The 20473-nt window shown below is 31.9% G+C and overlaps 1 protein-coding gene across 4 annotated transcripts in view; it reads left to right on the top strand.

Annotated features, from left to right (window-relative positions):
• Epac (Exchange protein directly activated by cAMP) overlaps positions 1-20473 on the top strand; it is a 445559-nt gene that overhangs the window by 339071 nt on the left and 86015 nt on the right. Inside the window, exon 1 of one of the 4 annotated variants that reach the window (XM_085813003.1) lies at positions 957-1109. The exons of 2 other annotated variants lie outside the window; for them this stretch is intronic. In XM_085813003.1, coding sequence (XP_085669129.1) covers positions 1035-1109 — 75 coding nt within the window. In that variant the 5' untranslated portion in view covers positions 957-1034. Of the gene's footprint in view, positions 1-956; positions 1110-19265; positions 19409-20473 lie in introns of those variants that run through there. One more of the 4 variants, XM_085813004.1, reaches the window with a different exon arrangement.

The following is a 20473-nucleotide window of genomic DNA, read 5'->3' as shown; positions in this document are numbered from 1 at the left end:
CTAAGAAGGCAGGAGAAATACCTTATATACTTCCCTACCTAATCGCCAAATTCTGGTGGTGAAGGATCATCATCCACCATATTTTTAGTTCGGGCGCCACTGTAGAAACATTAGGTATTTTTGAAAGCAGGAGAGATTAAAAATGAGCAAAGCCCTGGCCGGGACTCGAACCATGGACCTCTCGAATACGCGCCGATCGTGCTGACCATTACACTACGAAGGTTTTCATGCAATATCCACAGATGAAATTGAGAAAACATCTGATATATCATTGTTGCAATGTCACTGAGCAAACTCGCAAGAAGCGCTGATCTCTCCCTTCCCAACAAAAATCTCGAAAAAGGTGTGATTAAGTCAAAATAAAAAAAAAAAAAAAAAAAAAAAAAACTTGGTAGAAATGAGCTTTAGGGAGCAACTATTTTAACACTCTCCGAATCTCGCAGAATTTGTAATTTTAGTGTTAATTTCTTGGTCGCACCTGTTTGGCAATATTATTAAAAAAAAATTATAAATCGCTTAATTTCACGATTCACGCTGCAATAACCCTGCTATAATCCCATTTTATGAATTATAAGAAAAAGTCTGTATTCCGCTTATTTATTCTGTTCGGGTGTTGTTCAAATCCAACTAATTAAGACAAAGATATTTTTTCAGTATCTTTATGCCGTTGTAATTAATATTGGTAATGTCCCATAGAGAAGAAAGCATAGTTCTGTCAAAATTTATTTTACGTTACCTGTAGATTTACGGTTTTAAGTCACGAAAAGCTAAAATATGACTTGTAAAACATTTCATTTTCATCCGAGCGTCTCAGTGCTTGCTCTAAGAATAGATTACGTATCGTAACTTGTACGATAAAGCTGCTTCAGAATGTTTTTCTGAGGTGATAACTTTATCAATATTGGCTTCTTGAACGGGTTACCAGAAATGTCTAAATGATTAAGAACAGCAGCTTAAAAATTTCTAGTCTTTTTTTAGTCGATTCCGCTGCAAACAGGGCGGGAGCTGAGAGTGCTCATATTTCGCATTGCGTTATGGGTATTAAGTTGTCAGTTCATGGGGTTTATTATGTAGTCAACAAGAAGAAAGACATTGCTTTGATATGGAAGGTAGGTGATCAAGTTCTGTTGTTTAAATTTCTGTGTCATTTTCAATACTAGGATTTTAGTGCTTGTTTACTAATGTCATAGTACCATATGTGTGACATCTAGTGCAAAGTATGCAGATTTCAAAGTATTTTATTTCCTGAGTCTTTAAGCATATTAGTGAAACTATGAAATTTTAGTTCAAATTCTTTATTTTAATTAATTAAAATTAAGTTTAATTTTAATTAATTATAAGTTTTTAATTAATTACGCTACATACTTTGGTAATAATTAAAACGTTACATTCTAATTAAAACATTCTAATTAAAACGCTACATACTTTGGTACTTTCATAGGTTTTTAATAGTACAAAATGCTATTCTTTTGGCATATAAAAGGCGATATTTTTTATTTTAATCATCCAGATGATCTTTACCATTCGATGATCCGGTATTACAATGTTTTTCTTTTGGGATAAAAACGTATAAGAATATTCATTCGGGAAAAATTTATGTATTCAAAGGTGAAGAAATAGATAGAAGACCACTATTGTAGTGTTATCGTCGTTTCTAACTTTTTCTTCATTTTTGCAAATTTAAAGATAAGGCCTTTTTTTTTGCATTTAGATTTTTAATAAAACAAACTAAACTTCCATCTATTCTTCTGTTTTATCTATTCTTATGTTCTAAACTTTCATCTATGTTTTCTATTCTCAAAAATATGCAGAGTGCATTTCACGATATCTGGTTTTCAACAGCTCTCTGGCTCCTAACCTGTCGAATAAGCAAAGGATGCTCAATAACTATAACTAGCTATGAGTCTATTTTATTCGATTCTCGATTCTTGCCATGAGCTATTGAGTAATTTTCTTTGGTTTAAAAAACAGGCTTGTTTGTTTATACTGGAATAGAATTAAAAAGAAAACCCTTATTTCATTGTTTAGAATTGTTTCATTGTTTGTTATTTCATATCGTTTAGAATATTGTAGTATACATTATTTTTTAATATATCAGCTGAAACAAAAAACGCCAGTTGGTCCGAAATAATATATGACGGTAGAAATTTTTATTAATTATAGTAATTGTGAAAATGATCACAAAAAATTATCGGTTGGAAAAAATATAATATTAATTTAATTATATCATTAAAATCTATAAATATCCTTTTTTAAGTATATTATTAAATATAGGATGATGTTATTTATTAATAAATATGTTTATTACTTTAAACCGCTCAATAATTAACTATAATTATTGTAACATGCTGCGTATAAAAGCAGTATTTTGATAACTGGTTTACTGAGAGGCCACTTAGAAGAATAAATGAAAGATTCTAAGCCTAATAGTACGTAGTATTGGCCTGGAAGCATGAAAGATACATGATAGACATATATGCTTGGAAGCATGGAAGATTAAATTAAAGATCTTATATCTCATGGAATAGCAACTTCTGCCAAGTCGCATGTTAAAAACATCCGTGTAATGAATCGTTAAATCTTCCAAAGTTTGGAAGGTCTACGCTGTAGATGTTTCTGACAACAAAAAGTGATCACCCTTAAAGTACTGATTAAAAATCCTTTTACTGATTAAATTTTGTTTTTTCTTGTATCATCATATCAAAATTCAACAAAAATTCAGTGTCCATAGATTCTTTCAAAAGTGCTAGTTCAGAACATTTTGTTTTCAGAAGTAGTATTACTGAGGAGAATCTTAACTTTTATAGAGATAGTTTGAACGATATTTATTATTTTAAATTTATTTATTTATTTATTTAATGTATTTTGATTTTGTTTTGCCGAATCTCAAACTGAAACTTTTAAGTAACTCAACAAAATTTTCGTTCAAAAAATCAGAACATGTTAAGTGCTGTCTGTTTCTTATATAATTAAAATCACGTAATTATAACAGTTTAAAAGTAATTTTGGCCACAAACAAGTATTTTTGCTCACGCGTTTAAGCACAAGATGCTGATGTCGGTTTCTAAGATAAAAATTATAATTTGCATACATTTAACGGCATTTTGAAGTTCTGGTTATCAAAATATTTATCATGCAAATTTTTTGGCAGTGCGGATTATAGTTTAGCTTACAAAAATCGAAATTATAGCGTCCATTTAAATATAATCTAGAAGACCAGTTATAAATATTTCAGAAAGACTGCATTTAAAAATGTATGTTGATGTGTTGAACATCAACGTGTTATTGAATTAATTGACGAAAATGAAAACATAGTTCAACAGTAAGATCTATGTTCCTTACATTGAAATGCAAAAATACTTTCTTCTCCTTCACATTCTTTCAGACAACCATGAATAGTCTTTATCGTTTACCAGAAAGTTAAATAAGGTGCTGATAACCTTGTTTCTGCCTTTGCAAACTAATAACGAAATGTTTAGATTTGATTAGTTGCGTTTATTTATAAGATCATTAATAGTTTTATTTAATTTCATTAGATGCGTTTATTTTATTTACTAAGTTTACGTTTTTATGGTAATAATCCATATGCCATGCTTCTGGTGTTTCTTTAGCAAAATATGAAATGCTACCATGTCTCACTATTTAGAAAATCCTTTAATAATCTTCTGATTAATTTAACTGCATACGGAGGGTATTTCCCTCGGTTAAATAATTTTGAAAGTAAGTGGATTATTGAATGCAATGAACTGGTATCATTTTAAATCACTTTTATGTCAGCAGAATGTTAAATTGATTTTGAAATTGATCCGAATTTTTGGAGTGTAACTAATAAATAATGGTCTAAGTTGCCCTTTGTCTTATCAGCCAAATATTACAAATATACCTTTATGCAGTGCCTTAATTTTGTTATTATATTTTATTTTAATAAAGCTTTTATAGCTTTAATAATTATCACATTTTTTTTGTATCCGTAAATCGAAATACAAATAACTTTCAATAAAATTAAATAATGAAGTTATATTCTATTTGGTTAAGTAAACAGCCGATTTTTATTTAATTTAAAATAAATCCATGAAATTAAATTTTATTTGCGTATATTTTTAATACATAGATTACACAAGATTTTATTTCTGCTGAAATTTAAAAAACAAATTTTTTTTAAACAAAACTTATTTTATTTTAATTGTCGTATTTAAATTCTAAAATTTAACTGTCACAATCCTTTTTATTGACGTAAAGGAACAATGGTCTTTTTACTGGTATTATATTAGATCAACACTATTTTTTTCACCTGCAGCTTATAATAAATGTAGGATTTTAAAGAAAAAAAGGAAAAAAAGGAAAGTCCCAATTTTTATGCTCATATGCACTTTTTTTAGCAACAATATTATAGAATCGGAGCGTATGCCTCGCATTCTTTTAATTGTTCCATTCACGCTATGAATCTATATTTATGAATGTTTCGTTATGCAAAGGAGCAAGACAGTTATTCCCTTCAACATCGTTCATTATCATCGGCGGCGAACTCTTTATCCATTCTTTAAACCTTCCACATTGTAAGCCAGTCTACAAATGACGTATACATTTATCTTAATTATTTTAATAACTATTTAAAATAGATGCTGTACTACAGCAGTTTTTATCAGCGAAGTTGAATCACCGAAAATTTTGAAAGAAGCACATAAATTAGCAATGGATTATTACAAGAGGAGAAACGATAATTAGAGTTTAGGATATCCAGAATCAAAATGGAATATTTCTATTCATAAATATCTTGAGTTGCCTAACATGGATACCGTACTATATCGAATATATGACGTCAACAAATTTAAGAAAGTGCTGAATATCTGAAATTTTTCAAGAAGAATTCAAATTAACACAAGTAAATACATGATTAGGAAGGTAACATCTTCTTTAGACCAGAAGGCACTTTGGATTTTGTCATTAAATCTTTTATTGAAAGATAATACTTAAAAGAAATGTAAAGTTTTTGATATTCTGCGAATTTTAATAAAATATAGATCTCCCAACTTACGATTAAAGATAATCGTTATACCCAATGTGTATTATAGAGAGCCTATAGACTCATTTTGCAATTTCAAGCATCAGCAGTATTCTATATACTGAGGTTTTTGGATATACTAGAAATAGATTGTAAGCTGCATAAAACTGTGCTTATATGGCCTCTTGCAGTTGTTTTCTTCGGATTTGCTTACACTTCTTGAATGACTTCTCAACTAGCAAGAGCGCCGGTTGGGCTAGGCTGCTGCTAAGTCATTCTGTTCGCCTGATCTCTCTCACTGGCCTAACGTTTTATGAATCCATTTAAAAGCAAACCAATCCGTCAACACATTACTATTTAGAGAAGTTTAGGTTCAGGAGCATAGAATGAAACTATTAAATGTCGAACAATATGGGTAACGTTAACACAGTATCTTTCTTGGGAGATCTTTTATGAAGGTGTTCATCCCTTAAAGCAGACAGCCTTCGCCTGCTCTGCTTGCTGTAATTTGATTAAACTGAGCAGTAACTGAAGAATATTTTCAAAAAGCTGGAAAACCAGTTTGCACAATATATCACGAAGACAGCTGAATGGTCAAAATGCAAACTCCATTTTCGATAGAACACCATAATTAAAGCTTTTATGAGTAATATGCAGGGGACTTTTAGCATGCATTCGAAATTATGACTAATTAAAATTACACCAGCATTTTACGAACACCTGTATAGTGTATAAAAGAAAGTATTGTGGATTTCATATTTAGAAATAAGCATTACGAGAGGTGAAATATACAGAATGATTTCCTCTTTTATCTACCATCTTTTGGTCATTGTTTGAATTCTCTGAAACTTCAAAGTCCTTCAAATCTTAAAGGAAATGTATTCGTAAGTACTTTTATTATAAGTAAAACTAGTTGTCTTAAATACATCTTCTATTTTCGCTTAGCTGCGTATCAGATCATTCTAGTTCCATTTAAAAGGTCTAATTCTAAATATAAAACACTGCTAAAAAGAATTATAAGACTGAAAAAAGGAGGCATTTTACTTCTTATAAAAAGGGTAGTTTATTTATCATGAGTGCGATGTTTATTTATTACAATGAAAGGCTTTTCTCTTTTTTCTTTTATTCTCCTGTGCGTTTTCCGAAACTTATTCGAAATGAATAATGAACGATTTAAGACACGATTATTTTGGACATCTGATGCGGAACAGCCCGGAAAAGCAAGCATTTCAACACGACTCTACTCCTATGGTATTTACACTCATGTTCATAAATTAAGGATAATGCAAAATCAGGCAAAGGAAGAGTTAGAAGCAAAACAAATTTGACATATTTGTAAAGCATATTTATTAAACAAAAGGTAAAGAGCAAACAAAGATGCTATAAAATTAAAAAAAAAAAAAATTAGCGATTTTTTCTCCCTGGAGCAAATTACAAAAAAAAAAAAAAAAAAAAAAAAACCACCTATTTACAAAAAAACAATATTACATGGTTGGTATGATTGCTAATACATTGTATGTCTCCCAGACGATGCAATACAGTCCAATGCAATACAACGCCTAGGCATGCTGAGTATCAAATTATCGATCTGATCTTGGGGGATATTACACCACTGAAAATGCAATGCTCTCCGAAGTTCCGGTAGACATGTAGGAGGAGGTTGACGGGCTGCAACTCGTCGGCCAAGCATGTCCCACACGTGCTCTACTGGATTCAAGTCCGGTGAGAATGCTGGCTAGTCCATACGGGTGATATCCTCCGATTGAAGGCATTCGCTTACGCTGTTTGCACGGTGAGGACAGGCGTTGTCATCCATAAACACAAATTGTGCGCCCATGGCGTCCCGAAACAAACGTACATGTTGTTCCAGAATGACGTTCCGATAGATTTGGCTTGTCGTGGTTCCAATTTGAACATGCAGGTCAATTCTGGAACACAGAATAATTCCACTCAAACGAGCACTCCTGCACTACCGTAACGGTGTCGTGCAATGATGTTTCCTAGGTGGTAACAAGTACCTGGAGCTCTCCATATGAAAGTCCGGCGAGAATCAGACTGCAAGCGAAACCTGGACTCGTCAGAAAACATCACACAAGCCCATTGTTGCGGTGTCCACAATGTATGTTCTCTACTCCAGGCTAACCGCAGGCGACAGTGAGTTGTAGTAAGTGGAACGCATCTGACAATTCTACGAGCATATAGACCAATCTGCCCTAAGCGTCTGTACATGGTCTGCCTTGAAATTGTCGTACCAGTGGCTGAAGAGAGCTGACGAGACAGGTCTGAGGCTGTGCTCCGCCTGTTTCTTTTGGCAGTGACTTCCAAATACCGGTCCTCATTTGGCGTTGTAACTTTGGGGCGACCTGTGCTGTAACGTCTACTCACATTACCATCATCTTGGAATCGTTGCCAAAGCCTGGAGATGACACTCTGGGCAATTCCAAGTTTGTCTGATACTTTCATTTGGGTACGCCAACATTCCAGGCTGCCGATAATTCTACCACGTAAAATATCATCCAAATGCGTCCTTTGTGTCATAACTATTTGGTTATTTCACTGAAATGCTTATAAAGCGCCTGCGAACAATTTTACTTCTTTGCCTGTATTCCTTTATATCACTCTCTTACACTCTCGTCATTGTGACGTACCATCGGTGTCATCTGATTACTTCCTGAAATTTGCATATGATTCTTGAAGATGTGTGTAGTGATTTTACAGGTGATATATTTATTTTAGAGTTCGATTTCCGCGTGACTCTGAATTATCCTTAATTTATGGACATGAGTGTATTACTCGCTTTAATTCCGTTTCTAGCACTTTCATCTGAGATATATCTTAATGTGAAACCAAATCTGTTTTAATTTTTTTAAGGGGTGCTTGATTTACTTTTAGTTTTATTTCGCCTCCTTTTACGTCGCTGTTGGATTCTTCTAGGGGCACCGTAAATCGAATCAGCGTAAAACCAACGTATTATTTAACATAAGCGAGAAAGTATGTATCATACGTCAAAAACTGTGTTATTTTTTATTCATTACACCACGTTATCTTTTCTGCGATTAAAATTAATATAAATACATTTATTTTCTTACTGAACTAAAATAATACCTAATATCGGAGTCCTTACTCGAAGTCGGTTTGCAACTAACATAGTACCGCTGCGTGAGTGTTACTCAACACTGATGCTTGATTCGTCTTTAAAGATTTAAATTATTTGAATACGGCAGAGCACATGAAGGTTATCTGCCTCAAAGTTTTGCCGTATTCAAATAATCTAAATCTAATAATAATCTAAAGACCAATCAAAGAAAGTCACTGTTGAGACCCATGGTACATCGCTGGCGTCCCCCATACTTTTACCTGCACCTGCGCCTATATGCCTCAGAGATGGGATGCTTTCGTAAAAGCCTTTTTTCTGAAAGCTGTCTCATATTCATGGAGAAAACCACGAAAACCCCATGCAGCTCATCCATTTACCGGGGTTTGAATCGGGTCGAAAGAGCGAATTTGCTGATACTTAGATAGGCCCAGGTGGGAGTTCAGCTTGAAATGGAAGGTCCATGTTTAGGATCTCTTGTAAAAAGATGTGGGTAGATCATCTGTATTGTCAAACGATATGAATATACGTTTCCTTGCTGAAGTGATGTTTCATTTAAACTCCTTAAGTAAAGTCGTTTTGCACACTGTCAGTTTTGCTACAGTTTAGACCGTTCTCATGCTTAAGAAAATTTAATTTAGGCTTATCACTTTTCATTACCTTAATGGCATCATTTTTTCATTTCTTAAAGATGATTGCACGCACTGCTTATGGCTGAATTTTCACTAAAGAAATGTAACTTTTATTTTTTGAATTTAATTTATATTTTGGAACAGCATTTCTAAACCTGTGTAAGTCTGAAACATCGTAAACAGAAATGACAAGTGCAGCTCATTAAAATTATAAAAAAAATGCTATTATTTTTATCCTTTAATGTAATCTGTAAATTGTTGGATATTTTCCAGAAATGCTGATATCTGATTTCAGATAATTCAAATATTTAAAAAATTAATTGCGCGTAAAATCGATACGCAAGAATCATTTCTGTAAGGAAGCTGGTTCATGGATAACAATTTTGATTGACTGAGTTTTAAGGATTTAGTTTAACTTTCATTTAATTAAAATTTTAGTGTTTGTTGAATTTGGGGGAAATACAATCTGATTAACGGGTACAGAGAAAACTTTGAAAATTCATTCAGAGAATCAAATGAAAATTTGGTAGGTTCTTTTAGAAATTTTTGAAGTTAGAAAACCAAAGAAATTCGCAATGCCGTCGCCGCGGCTCCATCTCTGGACATTCCGATTGCTAGACGGACAAGCTATCCAGTTACCCTATGAAGGCAAATGCAGGGATAACATGTCTTAAAGTTTGTTTGAATATTTGCCAGCAATGTAGATTATACCTGTTTTTAAAAGCATCGAAACAGTCAGGGAGGATGGAGCTACAAGGTATTCTGGCAATTTCTCGAGACGCCGGTGGCTATAGGTCTGCTTTGGTGACCGACATCGATTGTTAATAAACAGATGAAACATTATTCATAATTGCAGACTTGTGTAAAAAAACAACAAAAAAGGCAGTGAGAGCTCATTGAAAAAAAAATGAATTTAATGTCACATACACAAAAAAAAGTCAAAAGGTAGACAAACAATAGTAGAAATAATTAAGCTGATCATCCCGCCACCCCAACGATTTCATAACAACGCCAATACCTTTAGGCAAATCGGTGACTTTTCACTTAGCTAAAGATCTTCACATGAACGACCTGGCGTCTCGATAAAGACTATGTTCTTCATGGTAACTTTACGAACTTAACTTGGGTGCGGGCACCCCCGTTTTTTGGCGAATACTGTTCTACGTGTACAAAAGGTTCTTTTTTGAAAATTAGCCGCGCTGGTGAAACCAGCCGTATCCGTCTCTAATAATGTAGTAAAGAATTGTGATAGTAAGAATATTTCAGAGATAATGCGAAATGTGCCTTACGGGAAAAAAAAGGTGGGGCTAGGCAAAAAAGGGTTCTTAGATTTTCAAAACATTTCTATATTTCAAGTGCGATTGGATATGTACTATACCTTTTTCAAGAACATTTCTTTGGAGAGTTCTAAGACTTCGTTTATTACTCTTAATAATATATGAAATGTTGCGTTGGCTATCAATAATTGAGAAAAATAGCAAAGGTTCAAGTGTTATCATTACCTGAAATAAAAATCTTTTAGCTTGTGTTTCACTCTTTCTCGCGCATGACGGAATTTCAGAGCGTTGCCATTAAATAAGTCACAAGGTTATCGTTAACTTATGTTTGAAAATTAATGTAACTTTTATTGATTAACAAATTCAGTAATTTAAAAGCAACATGTAGCCACTATGGAAAATAAAATACCTTCGATTACTTCCACGCACCCTCACTCACTCCCATTTCTCAGAGTTTTGCCATTCAGGAAAGTAGAATGTCTTACATTTATACATAAATTTTGTTGTCTATTATTGATTACAAGATAACAGATTTAAAAGCAATAAGCATTTTTAAAAAATTCTTAAATCAGAACTGATTTTTTTTAATACCGTAGCTATTATAAAATAAAATTATTTCATTTATAACAAATCGAAAGATAATTTTATAAACATCTGCGGCTTTTTGAAATTAATAAGTCAATTTTGATGCCATATATCACGTATCTAGTAAAAATTATTATTAATTAAAACATTTTATGATGTTTTGCATTTAAAAATATTTTAAACGTTTCTTAAAATTTTGAATATTTATTGGTAAAGTCCGTTTTCCCTCGGTGGGGGGGGGGGAGGGTTCAAGGTTCAAGCTGTAACCTGAAGACTTCAGACTGAATATTTCTTGCGTTACTTTTCTCTAGGATGTAGTACATTTTTTCTTCTTTTTTTTGTACTTGAAGTGAGTTGGACATGAACCCAGGTGTTTAACTTTTTCTTATCCATGACGGTGGCTGACAGCCAACAAAGAAAACTGACTCTTACTTTGTTACTTTGCGAGGAAACGTGCCGTCTCCAAAATATAATTTGTAGTTTTATGACGGAAGAGCATTTAATTTGATCCTCGTCGTAGATTAATCATAATTGTTCTTAATGGAGTCGAAATAGAATGAACTATGACCTAGAAACATACTTTTAATTTTTTTCATTCTTCCCCTTCTCCCCCCCATCGTTTGATAAATTGATATTTAAATCTGTGTCAGTCACGTACTCGGGATTACATACATATACAATATATATATATATATATAAAACACACACACAAATTAGATAGAATTTTTAACAATGCTGAAACGCATAATCTTGACTTTTGATTTGTTTCTGATATTAGTTACTATATTTTATTACATTGTATTATTCATTTCTTATCTCACAAAGTGTCATGAATTAATTTTTCCATCGTATGATAAAATGATATTCAAATGTGTCTCAGTTACGTTCTCAGTATTTAAATAAGTATATAAAATAAAAAATAAAAGTTAGACAAAATTTACAACAGTGCTGAAATACGCAAGCTTGAATTTTGAATTGTTTTTAATATTAGTTACCATATTTTATTACAATGTATTATTCATCTATCTCATAAAGTCAGACTGTCATGATTTAATTATTACATTATTGTGATTCAATAACTAATTCCGTATGTGTGCATGAAAGACATGATTTTGACTGAACATATCATATAGGATAACGGAAATTGTCTAAAACTAATGAATTATGTTATATTGTAAACCACTGAAATGTTCTATGACTAAATACCGAAATCAAAGTATTAGAGCTCTGGGAAGTGAAAAATGAACATTTTCATTCGTTCTGTTAAAGTAACAAAAAGTCTGATGTGGACACCACTTAATTTCTTTTTACGGCCTATTAAATTATGCACAATTTTTACTGCATTTCATTTAAACTTATTTCTTCGAATTTCATTACACATGTATTTCTAATTCAATCCGTTCAGTTCTGACTTCGCTGCAAGGCAAAAATACGTAAAAACCCAATCTTCATTAAAAATTGTAAAATGCAGAAAAGTCTAAAACACCAAATACAGTTTAAAAAAAAAAATTACAATTAAAATTAGAGTTTTCACGTAAGAAGAAGCAATTGGTCCAGCGTACAAGAAGACTACATTTTCGGTGCACCAAATTGAAAGCTAAATTTTGCTTCCACTGAGCAAAATGTCACTGAAGCTGGTGCACTAAGTGACTTAATTTATTATTCTGCTAACAGTTTCAAGTGTAAACAAATGGCGGCCTCGTTAGGCTTAGCCACTGAACCTTTAAAATTGTTGATAATTCTACAACTGTTGTATGGAGGTGAACTAAAGACGTAAAAACCTTAGCCAGAACATAAGAACAACATAATTCAATCTCTTTTAACAGTTTTTATTTACCAATATATAAGTACAAAAACTGAGCTTACCAAGACGAGAAACCCTGTAACGATATATCGTCACAGTGCTTTCATTTCATATATATATATATATATGAAATGAAAGCACAACATATTTGAATACTCGATGATATCTAATTTTTAGAATGATGAACTTACAGAAACTATTTTATAGAAATCCAACTGAGAAATAAATGTTCCATTGAGGTTAGTAGCACATAATCCAATTCTGTCGACTAAAAATGTAATAAAAGCACAATTTTGGAAGCACTGATGTAAGAACACTGAGATGTAGATGCGCAGAAATACTGATGGCGTAGACATTTGATTTTAAAGCGTTGATCCATAATGAAGAGGAACGAGCCAAGCCGGATTAGATTCTTTTTTCTTTTATTTAAATTCACATTTGTGGCCACAATTCACTTGGCACTCCAATCGTGCCTATTTCCAGAACAATTTTGATACTACAGGGATAGAAGCGAATAAAGATGATTGCTGCAGCGTCTTAACAGGATGAAAGCGTAAGCGAAAAGAAGAGAGAGTGTCGCAGTACATCAGAGAAAGAAGGTAGGGAGTCGAAAAGTTTCATTTCCGAGTTAAAAATGTTTCGGTTTACAATTATTTGATTGGGCAGGAGGTATTTGCATTTTGCGTTACATAGGATTGCATGATTAGCTTAGACTAATAGCGCTACTTTAAGATAGAGAGATGAAGTCCCCAAACTAAATAAAGAATAAAAGATGTTATAGCCAATTAAAATTAGAAGTTTCCTTTCCTATTTTTATCTTACATTATACTAATTACAATTATACTAATTAATAATTATAATTACATTATATATTACGACAAATAATAAATTATCTCCAAGGAAGAGAAAGAAAAACTGCAATCTTAAAATGTTAGTGAAGTAAAATGTTTAATACATATTTGCTAAATTCATAAATAAAGGCAAAAAACATGTCAAAAACGCACAAATCAAATTAAACTGTAAAATGCGATAAAACTGAACTATGGTCACTGAACGAAAACTGGTTAACTTTAAACCTGTTTCCGTTAAAATAATAATAACTAATTAATTTATATTTTGTCTCGTTTATTTGCAAGAATCTTATTCCAGATTGAATTAAATCGCTATTAAGTATACATATGTAAGATAAAAAAGTGTAAATCTGATTTATAATTTATTTTAGTAATAGTCTATTGATTTCTCACTTTTTATTTGAGTATTTCCTCTTTATTCTATTAAAAAAAAAACTAACAACATTTTTTTGGACTGCGCCATAATCTAGGCAACCGAACTTGCGTAACGCTTATGACGTAGTTACTTCGGGACCTAAACTCTGAGAACTGAAACCTTTTTATTTATAAATAAAAACCTTTTAATATGTTTGTTTGATTACTAAGTTGCAGCAACGAACATGCATATTTATTTTCAAAAAGTAAAAATTATTATAATTTGAAGAAGAAATCAATAAGTTTGACAGCATCGATCTATAATCCATAATTTCAAGAAATTTGCTTTGCCATTTTGTATGCATTCCGTTCACCTTATAAATGCCAGTAAATATTTTCACCCATGAAATTTATTTCAAGGAAGAACCGGAACTTAATATGAACTTAACTACCGAAAATTCAGATTCGTCTGAAGACGACTAACTTGACTAAATTGACGTCAAAAGTTCAGCATCAGAGTAGTCATTGTTACCGAAGAAAAAAATAAAGAAGAATTATAATTTTGATTAATTTTAAAGTTTAAAGCGTATTGTAATTATTTTCTCAATAAAATGTATCTTATTATTCACCAAGAAAGACTGTTTTAAATTGAAAATATCACTTTGACCCCGCAGCCAGAAAAGGCTGTAGACGCTTCGTCCAGAGAATTGGTTCTCAAACTTCCTTACCGCATGAACCACTTTCACTTTTGCTAATATGATCATTCCACTCTACCCGCTTACAAAAGTCGAAAAATACATATACATTTGTTTAAATTAAGATTCTTTTCTTAAAGTACATTATGAATTAAACAAGAAAAACGTACATAAAATATTGATAAATACCAAAACTTGAATAAATGTAATTTTTTACATCCTTAAACTAAAACTAAACACTTAACAGGTAAATAAAAGTCTGACCGCATTCTTCCCTGAAACTGTGTAATTCCTTATCAATTCTTAGTTTTGTAAGAAGTAAGTTCATTTCTTACTGTATCTAATTTTTTGTATGTTTACTTTCAATGATATTTTGAATTTTTTAAATATTAAGCAGCGTTGAATATTGTTTTGCGAACTTGTCCAGACTCAAATTTTTACTGGAGATTAGAAATCTGGAGTAAAAGATTATGCTTTGTACGCAAAATAATGGTATGTTTTGAGATTTTTGTTTACCTAAATGCTTAATAATACTACAGAAGGATTTTGAAAATCATTTAAGAACTTTCGGTTAGAATGGTTATAGAGCCCTGTTTCCAGGAAACCTTTAGAGAAAGAAATTCCTTCTTACGCGGGAACTGTTTGAAAATTACAGTAGTGCCTAAAACTAATTACTAGAAGTATAATATTAAATTTTTAAATTCGGAAACTGTTTTAGAATTTAATCTATTTGCATTTATTTGAATGAATTTAAGTAATCTCTGTAATAATTTATTTTAATTAAATTACTATTTTAAATCTTAATTCTTTTAATTTTGAATTTAAATAATTCATATTAAAATTTATTTTCAATAAAACTACTATTCTTAATCATATTTCAATTTAATTTCAATTAAATTATTTTGGAATTTAATTTATTAATTTTGTTTATATAAGCAAAATAGAATAAATTTCCTTGCATTTCTAGATTTTTAATGTTTCTGTTCTTAATTAATTTAATCCTTTGCTTACTATGTAGAGTCATTAGGTATTTTTGGAAGCCGGAGAGATGAAAAGTTAGCAACCGCCTTCGCCGGGAATCGAACCACGGATCTCTGGAATACCGGCCCAGCGTGCTACCTATACACCACGAAGGCACGTTAGGAAAGTGGAAGAAATACCTTATAACTAATTAATTTTTACTTCCTTGTACGAAGTAAAGGACTTATTGTAACCACGAAAATTTCGTGTATCATATTTCAACGGAAATACCCATTTTGACCGTTCTCGAACCCATTTGGACAATTTTTTTTCGCGTAACGTCTGTACGTACGTACAAATAAGGTATTCTATTTTCCAAAACGGATTGTATAATCGAATTAAAAGAGACTTTTTTCGTGAAGCTTGTATGTACGTACGATTATATGTAAAGCATAACTCAAAAAACGATCAGAACGCTGAATTTTTGTATATGGGACTGTTATAACATCTAATTGTGCGCCTCCCTTTTGTATTGTAATCCTCGGTATCAAACGTGTATATACATGTAAGCATTGTGATCAGCAGTACTAAACGTGTGTGTATATGGATATATATATATATAAGCCCACCCCTTACCCAGCTTAAAAGTCCTTATCCGGTCTTTATTTTCGCAGTCGTTGGTTGGAGTCATAGACTTCCGGTAACAGAAATGTTTTAAATGAGGAAAGTATTTATGTTTTGGCAATGTTAAATTTAAAAAAAAAATGTTTTTTTTTCCGACGGATAACGAAATCTAACTTTAAATGCGGTCTCCCGGCTGTTCCAAAATTTATATTTGGGAAAGTTTTAGACTTGTTACGAAAACATTAAGTTATAAGAAGTGTGACTCCCGTACAACAAAAATTGACCGGTATATTTAATTTCAAAGGTTGCAATTTTTTATGTCATTTTCAACTTGCCTTGATCGGTTATTCAACTTAGGATAATTCGCGGAAATAAGTTTAAATGAAGCGCTGCAAAAATATTCATAATTTAACATGCCTTACAAGGATGTTTTGTACACATTAGATATTTTAATTTTTTAAAAGCACTTATGCTGTTTTGACTGTTCAATCAAATGCAAATGATAACTTAGATAGTATCTTAAACTCTTAAATATTTCTTTGGGAATATTTTTCAGCAATTTAATGGCGGGAAATTTTCAAATTGTTTACAGCCCCATTCATAAATGGTAACAGTTCTTCGTTCTTTTCACTTTCCACCAAATATTTGTTACTTTTGCCATTTGTCTTTCATAGCTGAATCTGTGCCGAATGTAACGTCATTATATCTATTTTCAGAATCATTAAAACTTTTAAACTGAAATTTGTTTTCTTTGCAATGTTTTCCGGTCTTTAACATTAAGGTCACACTTTCGCTCTCAGAAAATTTTACTTTAAACAGCAGGAAAAAGTCATCGCTGTTCTAAAAAACAAGGTTGATATTTCAGTTCAAGTGCATTCAGAAAGAAATTCTTTGAAAGGATAAAAAAAAAGAGACAGAGAAATCTATTTTTAAAAGGAAGGAAAAGTTTTCCGAAATATTTTGAGATAAAATGCTTTGTGTGAGAGGATTTAACATTATCGAAAAAAAAGAAAGTATTTGGGAGTTTGTGAGATAAACGTTTTAAGCAGGAAAGCATTTCAAACAGGTTTTATTATAACCTTTCCTCAAATATCTATTTATAGGCATTAAATGGAAAGTGAAGGTCAATAACAGATTATCTGCATTAAATTTCGATAAGGTCTTAAAAACCTTTGGGTTAAATAAACTGCGTACTGTATAATTTTATAGACAATAATTTCGCATATTTCTAGAAGTGAAAATGTGAATTGTGTTTTACATAATACTTCTTTCCTTGTAAAATATTTCGTCCTATAAAATGGAATGCATAATTTTTTTTTCATTGGTTTTTATTTTAAATCCTAGTAGGGGGAAAAATCGAAATAATTCTAAGAATTACACTGATTAAGTAACACTGTAATTAACAACATTTCATTAAAAAATTTAATAAAACTTTTATGAAAACATCATGTTAATGCAAATAATAATAAACAAATAGTGAAAATTAATATTCAAAAGAGAAAAGATCGCCCATTTAAACCATTTCAATTTTGTTTTTCAAATTGGACGACAGCTCTCTCAGTTCGATAATTAAGTGGAATGCTGATAATTCTACGTGAATTTTAAATTAACGTTTTCTAAAGGACTGATGCATTCTGCTCTTCGTATTGTCCTATATAGCTCTTGATTAGTTTAGTTATTTGAATATGGCAAAATACGCGAGGAGTATCTGCCTAAGATAAGGTGTGTGTGTGTGTGTGTGATTATGGCAAAGCCTCGAGGACTATCTGCCTACGGGTAGGAATGCCTTCGTGGAGGACTTTCTAAGGGAAACTGGCTCGTATGCACGTTACACATGGTGAAAACCACGAAAACGCCCATGCAACCAGCCCGTTCGCGGGATTCGAACCTTGGACCGAACTACCAGTGTTCAGCGTCTTTACCGCTCGGCCGCTGGTGGGCCGCCTAAGATAAGGAATACCTCCGAGGAGAATGTAATCCGGAAAGATTTCCGGTATCATATTTCAACAGAAGTAGCCATATTCACCTTTCCTGTTTGGACTTCTTTTTTGTGTGATGTCATTTTGCGTGTACGCAAATAATAAAGAACTCTTTTTTTTTTTTTTTTTTTTTTTCAAAATGGATTGTAAAGTGGATTAAAAAGGAATTTTTTCGCGAAGTCTGTACGTGCCCATGTATCTCGCCTAACTCAGAAACGATCAGAAGGTTGAAATCTTGTATATGCGATTGCTGTAACATTTAATTGTACACCTCCTTTTTTATTGCAGTCGGCAGTACGTTACACACACTCTTATCCGGCCTTTTCTTTCCGCAATCGTTGGTATAGTCATTTCGGAATGCAGAACTGTTTTAAATTACGAAAATATTCATTCTTTGGCATTGTCAAATTAAAAAAAAATATTTTGTACAAATAACGAAATCTAAATTTTAATGCCGTCTTCAGCTTCCTATACTTATATTTGAGAAATTTTTATATTTGTTATGAAAAAATAAAATTGTAAGAAGTTTGAACTCCTGTACGACAAAATTTGACCGGGATATTTTATTTCAAAATTTGCAACTTTTTATGTCAGTTTCAACTTGCTTTTAGGGCTGTAAGTTTATTTAATTTTAGTTATATTTGTCTGGAGTTAATCCTCTATAGTCAATCCTTATATGGTATCAGTGCTGTTTCTGCAAACTTTGCTGCTTCAGATTGAAGTGAAATGGCAGCAATCGCATCAAAGAGCTTCCAATCATCTCTCACATCCTCTTTGCTTTTGTCTAAGGCTTCAGTTCAAGAATCATAAAGTAAAACAATAAAAAGGCACACCGTTCTCGCTTAGCTGGAACATCTTCTAGGTCAAGTCTTTGTCAGTTTCAACTATGACAAACGCCCGGCAATTAATTTATCCTCGCTCCCTACCCCATTTCCTGCGAGCCTCTCTCAAACTCGGTGTTCCGATTGGGTGGTTTTTGACCAACACGTTGTGACGTCACGCAGAGTGATGTCACCGAATGACCAGTCAGCTTTATACTATGAAATATCGTTATTTTTTTTATCGCTGGGAAAAGTCTTCTGCAAACCTGACGGTTCCCGCTCAAATTTCAGAGTTGTTTACCTCTGCGATGACAGTATTGCAGACTAGAAAGCATTATACTGCTGGCGACAACGGTGCTTTACGCTTCGTAATTTGCATTTGCTTCGTAATTTGCTCAATGCATTTGAATACAATTTTGATCTCGGAAACATTTGTCTTTTAGCATCTTCACATTTCTTGTGCTATAACAGGAGCATATTATAACCATACGATATATGAAAAAAAAAAAAAAAAAAAAAAAGATAATTCTACGTACTGGATTTTTATTTAGAATGTTAGTCATGTGATACTGCTGAAATAATATTATAGAAAGAGTTCGCTGTTTTTACGGATTAGCCAGTGTAAATAGCAAATGAACATAAATTTGTGTGAATTTTTAACTGGAAGCTGAAATGACATTCAGATTGTGCTTTTGCATGGAGAGCTATTTGAGAACCTGACAGAATAAAGGTAAAGTCTTTTGTTTAAGTTTTAATTTCAGACAACCCATTGAGAAACTTACAGAATAAAAGTAAAAGACTTTTGCTAAAGTTTTAATTTGATATTTAACTTTGTTCGAAAATTATTTGGTTTCATTACTATCGTATGAGATTAATGTTTTTAAAATTATTCAGATATGTTTATGCTTGCTTATTAATCTACCTAGTTATATTTTTCACTCCTATCATTGATTTTCTTTTATATTCTTAACCTTTCATAATATAATTAGTTACTAAACAAATAAGAAATATATACAGAGAGAATATCAAACTTAGAAGACTGATCAATATACTTACTTCAGGAGAACATAATATCGTTTTCAAATGTTTCAAAATATGTTATTAATGTTATAGCAAAAGAATGATTAAAGCTTTTTTTTATTACCAGGTGCAAAAGAACTGTGCATGGCATGTTTAAGATGTTGGATAAAAATTACATGTAAAGTAAATACTCGTCCTCTTCTGTACATTTTCAAAATCTTATACTGTAACATTTCCACCAATTTTTTCTTCAAAATACTGTTTATTTCTCGTGGTTAAATTCATAGTGTACCGTACTACATGCGAGTTTGATATTCATCAGGGTCATCTGAAGGGCTTTAAGGAAAAGTAGTGTTTTAATAACAGCCATGAATCCAGATGTAAAATATACTTGAATGGTGAGCTTGAAGCTATTTTATGCAGGGCATACGAACAAATTTCGAGCACATTCAATTCTATCATCATAAGTATTTATGGAAAACAAACATTACATTCCTACTATTAAATAATAAAGAATCTGTATATATGTATGATATATGTATGTGTTCCTCACATTGTAGAAAGACGGCGGCATTTAAAGCCACCATGTTTTGAACACACATAGTCCTCCACTTGAACATATAAACCTCGAACCTCGAAATTTGAATTCCGAATTTATTTCTTATTTAATTTATGTTAAATACGAACTTGATGAAATTTTAATAAAAAATTTCGGTGATTTAAAAGCAATGTGTTGCCATTCGTTCCTACTATTAAATAATAACATTACATTCCT

The sequence above is a fragment of the Stegodyphus dumicola genome, chromosome 3 (genome assembly GCF_044657685.1).
Source record: "Stegodyphus dumicola isolate Sdum_Otavi_A_Nest chromosome 3, ASM4465768v1".
Classification (NCBI taxonomy): Eukaryota; Metazoa; Arthropoda; class Arachnida; order Araneae; family Eresidae; genus Stegodyphus; species Stegodyphus dumicola.
This window is presented reverse-complemented; position numbering and strand designations above follow the sequence as displayed.